A 9527-nucleotide genomic window follows, 5' to 3' on the forward strand; every position below is an offset into this window, starting at 1 on the left:
TCTGATCCTTTTCTCTCGCAGATGTTTGTTCCTGAGGGCCGTCCCACACTAAACAGCCTACAGTATTTTTACAGTCTTTATTTTACAATTAAAATATATGTTTATTAAATGAAGTCTAATGTTACAACTAATCGGGGATCCCTTTATGAGTTATGTTCGGCCTTTTAGATCCGTTAATCTGATCCTTTTCTCTCGCAGATGTTTGTTCCTGAGGGCCGTCCCACACCCAACAACGACGTAGGAATCAAGTACAACGTTAAGCAAAGGCCGTTCCCAGAAGAGGTCGATAAGATTCCTCTTGTCAAAGCTGATGTCAGCATTCCTGACCTGGATGATATAGTCAGCAGGGAGGTAAAAAAAAAGCAGCTACCTGTTGTCCTTTGCATCCAAAAAATTGCTAATTATAACCAAATCTACGGATGTGAGATGGCTCTGGGCTCGATCAAAACTCATGATTCCCGTGATTTGTTATTGTACAAACTCAGGTGGGTTGTTTGGGCTGTGAGGATGATTCAGAAGCCACAAGTTCACTGATGAATAAAAATGCTCACGTGAGTTGTTGGACAGAAGAAAAAAACTCTTCGCTGGGGTGTTTCTCACAAAAAAGGGTGACGTTTATTAGTTAATCATTTATTAGATGCTCGTTTTGGGTGATTTCCTAATCCAGAGCTGGCAGAAACATCCAGAGCTGTTTATTTTAATTAATTCTGTAACCATATCAATGTTGAGAATAAATCAGCCAAGAGCCAGCAAAACTGGATTAGTGTCTTAAGTTTTAAATGGTAGTTTTTCCTCTACTTTACTTCAAACTACAAATAACACAGGTACAAGCTTTTAACTTCCAGCTTGGAGAGGGGATGTCTTGCTGAGGTTCTGTGTGGGACTTTTCTTGTGCATCTTTTAGTAATAAATCTACTCTCTATTTGTCATCAAATGTGTTTTACCTGCATTTTTTAAAACCATCCAATCTTTTTTTTTTCAGCTGGAAATTCAACACGATAAGCTTCGTACTCTGATGACGAAGCAGATAGAATATGAGAACTCTTTGGAACGACGCAGTGATGAAATCTTGAAGTCCAAGCCTTTTCCCGACCCACAGACGGACTGCAAACCCCCTCCGCCCTCACAGGAGTTCCAGACAGCACGRCTCTTCCTCTCACAGTTTGGCTTCCTGTCTCTGGAGGCACTGAAGGTTGGTCAGAYGAACTTGTTAATAGTTTATTCAAGAAATGCTAAGTTAGTATTCACGTTTTTTTTTTCATGTTAGGATYACTGCAGACTTAACTACAACTGTTTGCTTTGGACTATTTTCACCATTCATGCACCAAAACGTTAATCAGTAGATAAATGCTTTGACTTTTGMTTTTTGTAACTGTTTACAAACCTTTCCCCATAGGAGTACATGAAGTTTCTTTAAAATTCATTCAACAAATYTATCTTAAATCTGCTTCAGTGTAACTTTTAAAATGTTGTCACTTTGTTACTTTTAGCTTTTAGCTGGCCTTTTACTATTTTTAGCCAGTGTTGTGCTACTTTTTAGTTTGCCATTTTGCTGTATTTGACTTAGCTATTTGTCTGCTACTTCTAGCTACTGTTGTTCTGCCTCTAGCTAGTCATTCCTACTTCTGCTTCTTTTAGCTTTACCATTTTAGTTCGAGCGTCTACAGTGAACTTAAAAAAAGTTGGTCTTCTCACTACATTTTTCCCCATATAATGCCATTTCTCTAGTTATTTGTTCATCTTTTTAAAATCCCAACTACRCTCTTAACTGGTAGGTTTGGTTTCTCTGTGTATTTTTTTCTACAGAACAAAAATTACTATATTGTAAAATGGTTAAAGTTAAATTCTTTTGTATCTGTATTTGTTCTGTATTGTTAGGAACCCAACAACAGTCGTCTTCCTCCTCATCTCATCGGCCTGGACACATCTTTGCCAGGATTTTTTGATGACATCAGCTACCTGGACTTGCTTCCCTGTCGACCATTTGACACCGTCTTTATTTTCTACGTGAGAGCTGGACAGAAAAGCAGCTCTGAGGTGAATGCGTGTCTGAATCTGTCATCTGAGCACTTCAGATTTTGTGACGTATATATATTTTAGCCTCAAAATGTTCCAACCTCCTGTTCTTTGTGGTCAGATCCTGAGGAACGTGGAGTCATCAGCTACAGTCCAGCCCCACTTTATGGAGTTCTTGTTGTCTTTGGGCTGGTCTGTGGATGTGGGATGCCACCCAGGGTGGACTGGACACCTGGACACCAGCTGGTCCCTGAACTCCTGCTCCGACACCAATGATATTCAACAAGCAGGTATATGGCAACTACTGCACTAGATATAAGGGTGAATTTGGACAAAATGTAAACATTTTAGTGTTGTAATTAAATCCATGTTGTTTCAGAAGAAGCAGGTACTCCTGAGGACACAGGTGGTTCAGTGTTCAACGGAGAGAGGAAGGTTTTATACTATGCCGATGCTCTGTCTGAGATAGCCTTCGTCGTTCCGTCTCTAACAGAAAGCTCAGGTCTGTATTCTACAGCTTAGATTATAATTTACAGATATCTTAAAATCAAATGTATTTACAGGTGTAGCTTGCTRCTTGGTGTTTTGCAGAGCAGTCATCGGTGCACAGTGACTCCACAGTGGAGGCAGACACCAACACAGACCTCATGCCTGGTATACTTCGACAACACAATCTCACACTGGAACTCTTCCCCAACCATTCGGAGAACTTGGAGTCGGCCAAAAAGGTAAAGRCTCGCAATTAAATGTAAACTATGCTGGCAAAATGAGTGGCAACGAGGAATGTTTTTAATATTGAGTTGTTGTTTTTAAATTCTCCATCTCAAAGGCTACAAAATGAGGTCTCACCTGGTCTGGTGACCACTGGGGCCTCATGTYTCAACAGTGCGTARGCACWAAAAGCTTGCGTACGCCATTTTCCACYCAAAACTCCGGATGTATCAAAGCTGAAATTAACCACGCKATCCTTTGATTTAATAGTAGATTATTAGAATTACTCATCTTGCCAGCACAGGCCACACACAGCATCACTGAATGTGATTTTTTTGTCTATCATSTAGTTTTTCCTCAAATTCACTGATCTGATCTGTTTGTTTTTTTTTTGTAGCTCAGTCCCTTCGTGAGGACAAAGAGGTCATCGACTGGAAAGCCTTACCCCCAGCTGGGTCCTGAAACCAAGGTGTTTGTAGTCTGGGTGGAACGTTTTGACGACATTGGTATGAACATACTCTTTAAATTTTTAGTGATTCAAAACTCCCCAAAGCCTTATGTGTAAAATAAMAAAATAATTTGTTTATGAGTGAAATCAACTGATGTTTGTTTTTGTATCTCTAGAGAACTTCCCGTTGTCTGATCTTTTGGCAGAAACCAGTACGGGTTTAGAGGCCAGCCTGAGCAACAGCACTTCCTGCAGGTACACTTTGTCGGTTTGAACAACCTGTTGTGGTCGGGTGCAAAAKGGAAGAATTGAAAAAAAAATACTGTTTTGCAAAGCTCAAACCTGRGATGCAAAACAGGAAGTATTCATATGGTGTGTGCAAAAAGCAGGCAGGGAAAAAAAATGTGACATTTCTGCTATAGGTGAAATGTTCAGAAGAAATTGTAAAAAGTTGTTCATTTTTTGWCTTAGCTTTGATCTTGAGATAATATTTCTATCTTATTTTATTGTATAGATATCTAAATTGACACAATTTATTACTTTTACTGCTAAATAACCCAGCACTTTGTTTGTTTTTAGAAAATAAAATAAGTTATGTGAACAATAAAAGTTAATAAATGAGGATTTATATGTATAAGCATGTGCACTTTATTACAGGTATCATTTACAAACTTATGTAACTTGGATCTAGCCTTGCCCCATTACATAATGGTCATTAGTATGCCAGTGTTTATGCAGGTARTAGTAATATTCTGTAAAACACAAGAATACTCTGTGCATTCCTCATGRAGGCAGTGTTGTATTAGATTTACTTCTTTACTCAAATGATGTTTTCCTTTGTCCATGCTTCAACTCCCAACCAAGAAAAAATACTATAAACATTATTATATTAACAAAAAAAGCTACACCTTAACTAARGAGTTAGTGGAGTTGTTTCTGTTTTGAGTATAAACCTAAGCTTTGATTGGTGGGAAATACCTCACAGGTGTTGTCAGACMTTTTGTTTTCTTGGTTGTTCCCGCCGCAGGTCGGTGTTACTAGAAAAGGARGTTCCTCTGATCTTCATTCACCCCCTGAAGACGGGACTTTTCAGGATTCGGGTGCACGGAGCTGTAGGCAAATTTGGCATGGTGATTCCTCTCGTGGACGGAATGGTTGTCAGCCGCAGAGCTCTGGGTAACGAGCCAATCCTTCCCTACCCCTTCAAAAAAAAAACAAAAAAATCTGTTTGGACAAAGAAAACAAAAGATTGATCTTATTCTTTTTTAGCAGGGGGAGTCTTTAGGCTCATCAGGGTTTAATTTATGATTTAGAGGGCTTTGATGTGTTTAGAAATAATTATTCATGCGTTTTGATTGTCATGAAATTATCATGAAGTTTGCATGTCCAACGAAGTGTGCACAATAMCATGAGACGAAAAACCCAATTTATCACAAACTGCTGACCTTTAATTAGCATACTTGRTAACTTAACATTGAAAACYCCATAGAAAAGCTAACAAAATTAACATTCAACTCTTGAAAAGATTGTGTTTATTGCTTTAAAAGTTATTCACAAATCAAATGTTTCAGTCATTTCTAAAAACAGTAATTTATGATAGCTTCAGTTATTATTACAGGACATAATCTATCTGTTTTCTGCAGCAGGTTTTAACTACAAGTTTACTTGGACAAACTACCAAATAGTTTTTACTCTGCACGTTCTCAAAGTGCCAATATTATGTGTTTCTCAGGCATACATTTAAATACTATACCATAATAAAGTATGTATGTCACATTTAGCTGTTATTAAAATGCTGTTTTTATGTTTAAATAGAAAATAAACTTATCTTCTCATCACTTCCTCTTCTAAACGCCTTGAAATTGGCCTCTGTCTCTTTAAGAACCTCCTTCTGCCCCGCCCATTTCAGTGGGGGTGGGGGTGCTATGATGCAGTTTACTCGGCATCTGAAAATASATTTCCTCAAAGGTATTTTTAATCTGAAAAGAGCTTCACTGAGTGAGAAGTAGTGGAGCTCAGCAGACAGTTTAAAGCTGGAAACATACTCGCTCCGACGCCAACAGGTCGACGCGCGGTCATGTGGTTGTTCGGCAAGTCGTTTTCGCACACACCTTTCATAGCTCCTGAGACACCCCGCTCCAAGCTCGGGAGACGCCCCTCCCGCTGCAGCATACGTCACGAACAAAACACGCCCACGAACTTCAGACCAATCACACATTACCGTCGACACGGGAGGGGGGTCAAAAGTTCTGCCGGTGGGTTGTGCCAAAAGAGGTGGCTGAACCGAAGCTGCGAAGCCCGGTGACGTAATRTTCGTCATTAAACTGCGACAACCCGTGCCGACGTCAGCAGTTCGGAGTGATTATGTTTCCAGCTTRAGTTTCACTTTCACCCGAGAGCCTGCAGGAGTCATGGGTGGGGTGTGTGTGTATGTGTGTGTGTGGGCGGGGGGGCTCTGCCAAGAGGAAGCTCGGCTTAAAGACACGTTCCAGGGGCGTTTCTGGTCCCCACCTGTCGTTTTGCTCCTCAGCATGGCTGCCTGAAAACGCTGCAGGATTATTCAAACATGCATGAACGAGTCAAAGCAAGGCTTTGGGCAGGTTATTTATGAGAGTATAACATTATAACATGATATAAAACTCAAAAAAGTTGATTTTACCTGATAATGCCCCTTTAAACTGGCAGCAAAGATTAATGTTAACAAAATCAATTTTTGATATTTTAAAATGAGTTCAGAATTTCCCATCTGCACTGAGATGCTTCTAAAAAATATTTTACCTCCACTGCTGTTGTTTGTATCCATTTTCAATTTATAGTTGACGTTTTACTTGGAAAAACACAAAAACTATTTTTATTAGGATTGCTTTTTATTGCATTTGATACATTTCTTGACCCAGGAAAGGTTGCTTTTTAGTTTTTTTTTTTTCAAAATGTGCAGAAAAAAAATACTGTCTCTAATTGGATCAAGTGGTTTCTTGAATTTTGTTGTGGTTGAATAACAGCTTTTTTTTGTCTGCCTCCCAGGATTTCTTGTGCGTGAAACTGTCATCAACGTGTGCAGACGGAAGCGCCTGGAAAGTGACTTGTACAACCCTCCTCATGTGAGGCGAAAACACAAAATAACAGAGATTGTCCAGCGTTACCGCAACAAGCAGCTGGAGCCCGAGTTTTACACCTCGCTCTTCCACGAGGCCGGGGATGGAAAGCCTCACCTCTAACCCCGCCCCCTCCTCCGTCCTGTCCCAACACTGGCTCACTGACACACACACACACACACACTCATTCTAAACTTAGATACCATTTTCAACTGTGCGTGCACACATACACACACAGAATCTTTATATTTATACTGTACTATTTTGGTATTTATATGAAAACATATATCAACACGGTTTGCCTTTGACTCTGAGATCAAAGTGTCAAGAACCATGCCAAGGTAGAAAAACATCCATTTCTGTACTGCAGCTGCTTGTTGGAGCTCTGAATGGCTGAAGTTTACAGTGACCGTCTCTCTCCTTGTTTAGGTTCATGCTTTTTGACAAAAATAGGAGTTTTTGCTCGTCTTTAAATGCAATACATTAGTAACACTGTTGGCCTTTTGAACTTTTAAAACCCTAGGATGTGAGTAATTTTCACAAGGTTTGATCATAAAGYGTTGTCTTTAAATCTGTTCTCGTTTTGGATTTTTGTTTTTTTGCCAATGTTTTGRGTTATGGCCAAACAGATTATTCACATCCAGACACCTGCTATAGTCTTCCTAATGTGATCACGCATTTGGCCGTTTCAGCAGCAAACAGAACTCAGAAATATTTGTGTTTTTCCTCAGACGAGTAATGATTTTGTGTTTATTTACTGAACATGAGTGTCATTTCCATAAGTGTGCTTTGTGCACGGTCATCCTGTTACACAACCACCACTACACTGTGTGTGTGTGTGTGTGTACACGGCCATTTGTGTGCTTGTTTAGCTATTCAGTTGACACTAAAAGAGGTCACAGAACCTCAGAGGTCCCGCTCCTGGCGTTTAAAAATAGATTTGTCACTTTAGAAAACATGGCTTTCAAGATAATACTGTTTTAAATATCTCAGCTATTTTTTTGTTTCCTGTCACTCAAGCTAACATTAGAATAGGTTTACTCTCAATGTTTGGGTTTACTGACAGTGCGAGCTGTTACAGAGCTCCTGGAGTTTGCACTTAATGTTTGCAGGGCTAACCTAAAACGACCGAAAACGTATTTTAGGCTCGACATCTCTGCTGACACCAAACAGTATGGCAGCGCAGTTTTAAGTGTCTTAATCCTTCTGACAAAATCTAAAAAATGGATCCACTGGCCAAAATGCTCAATGTAGCCAACAACATAAAATGATACTGTGCAAAACCTCGGCCACCCTTTTTATTGTTACTTTTTTTTGCTTTAAAAGAAATAGACCATATTTTCATCTTTAAACAGGTTTGATCCAAGTTTATTAACAGTTTTCAGTCGTTTTTTTGGATATTGTCTGTTTTTTGTTTTAGTTTCAGCAAAATTAACTTTTTGCTTCTTCACTTAACACTGACATTTTAGTAGTTTTATCACAAAACAAGCATCTACAGGTAAACTAAAGTTAGTATCATTTATAGCTAAAAGCATATTAGAGTATTTTTGGCTAAATCTTATTCAGCCTAGAAAAGGCAAGTGCAGCTGAACAACTTTTTATTTATTTATTTTTTGTAAATCTAAACAAATTAGATTTATTGGTTAATATTTTAGGTTTAGGAGCCTTTTTCACTAGAATTATTCATAGGTCAAACTTAATTGGTGCACACAGAAATAAAAAATAAATAAAACATTTTTTTTCTGAAAAAAGTCACTTTTAAGTACAGGATGTAAAATAAATAAAAATAACAGGCAAATTTCTTAAGAGAACTTATGGGAAAAACAAAAACTCAAAAGTATTCTTGACACTAGTTTGTAAATTACCATAAAGASTGTTTCTTTAAGCAAACAACAACAACAATAAAAAAAAAGGACTAACCGGTGGCATGGGACTTTGCACAGTGCTGTACAAACTGTTTTTTTAACCCATAAAGAGTAAATTTTCATTTAAGCTCAAATAGTTACAAAAATGTGCAGATTTGCCTTCACAAAATGTTAATCAAACTTTATTTTTATGATTTTTCTTTTGTTTATTCACTGTACCTTTTTGTTTTGTTTTAAGTCCTCTGACTGTCTGCCTGTAACAATGTGAATTTATTTATCACAGACACGGGACAGGGCAAACACCTCTTAGTTTCTATGATATATTGGAAAGTCTTATTGCACTGAGCATATTGTTTTTTTTGTTACCTTACATGTCTTTTCTACTTTTTTGTGCATTTTGGAAGAAAATCCCTGCTGAAGGAAGAGTTTTATCTTGTGATATATGAGTGAAGAAGAGGCTTTGTGGAGTTTTTAACCTATGTCTAATTGTGACTCACTTTTTATGACGGTGCTGTACGCACATGCCTTTTTTTGGAAGGAAAGTACATTAAATACGCTTCAAAGAAACTACACACAATCAGTCACACGTTGTATCCTGTTACTCTTCTAATGTTTTGATCGTATTTAAGGACTTGCCATGTACAGAAGTGGAAGAATATGTAAATAAGCGATAGCATAAGGCATTTAGAAGTTGTCCGTTGCATTCTGCGTCTGAGATGGCCAACAAAATGTATGTATGTTTGTAATTATATGCAGAAGGGAACACAGTGGGTATTGAATGTAACATGCATTAATTAAAACCATTATTGACATTTTAATTTCTCCACTTTTTAATAAAATGTCATTTCCATGCCTTACTTTTTAACAGAAGGAACTTAATTTAGAAGTTTAAAGCTGCAATTGAATAAAATGTCAAAAGTCTTTGAACTATTTGAGAGTGTCAGCCTGCAACACAAACAACAGTCTGGATAAATGTGATCACAAAGACGTAAATATTTAACTGCATCAGCAATCTGATGGCATGATGTTGATGTTCGATGAAAAAGGAACATTTATAGGTAAAAAAAAAAAAAGATCTGAGGCTTCCGTGTGTTTGTTTGGGTCAATGAAAATTAATTTAAAAAATGGACTGTTATTTCTTTAACAAATGCATATCACTTGATGCCTTTTGTTACAGAATTTTGTAATAACAGAGCAACAAACTTTAAAACTACTTTAACTTTTATGTCATGCTCAGAGAATGTTTTTCAAATAACTTTTGGCCAGTGTTGTATAAAGTACCTCAAAGTGATACTTGAGTAAAAGTACAAATATCTTATCATAAAAATACTTTGGTAAAAGTTAAAGTCTCTAAAAATATTACTTGAGTAAAAGTCTTAAAGTATCTGATAT

General features: G+C 37.7%; 1 protein-coding gene across 4 annotated transcripts; it reads left to right on the forward strand.

Moving 5' to 3' along the window:
• The first annotated feature begins 131 nt into the window (after nt 1-131).
• Nucleotides 132-8992, forward strand: LOC106537201 (ral GTPase-activating protein subunit beta). 4 transcript variants are annotated; one of them, XM_014034578.1, is made up of 11 exons: nt 132-351; nt 486-551; nt 983-1192; nt 1879-2037; nt 2138-2306; nt 2396-2518; nt 2608-2744; nt 3125-3233; nt 3352-3430; nt 4203-4351; nt 6200-8992. In XM_014034578.1, exons 1-11 carry the CDS (start codon nt 199-201, stop codon nt 6391-6393), a joined length of 1548 nt encoding a protein of 515 aa, XP_013890032.1. In that variant the 5' UTR covers nt 132-198; the 3' UTR covers nt 6394-8992. The 4 variants fall into 4 exon arrangements, with proteins under 4 accessions (XP_013890032.1, XP_013890033.1, XP_013890034.1 ...); XM_014034579.1 differs by having other exon boundaries at nt 184-351; nt 2399-2518; XM_014034580.1 differs by lacking the exon at nt 486-551 and having other exon boundaries at nt 184-351.
• Nucleotides 8993-9527: the final 535 nt, after the last annotated feature.

Source organism: Austrofundulus limnaeus, unplaced genomic scaffold (genome assembly GCF_001266775.1).
Source record: "Austrofundulus limnaeus strain Quisiro unplaced genomic scaffold, Austrofundulus_limnaeus-1.0 Scaffold2177, whole genome shotgun sequence".
NCBI classification, from domain to species: Eukaryota; Metazoa; Chordata; class Actinopteri; order Cyprinodontiformes; family Rivulidae; genus Austrofundulus; species Austrofundulus limnaeus.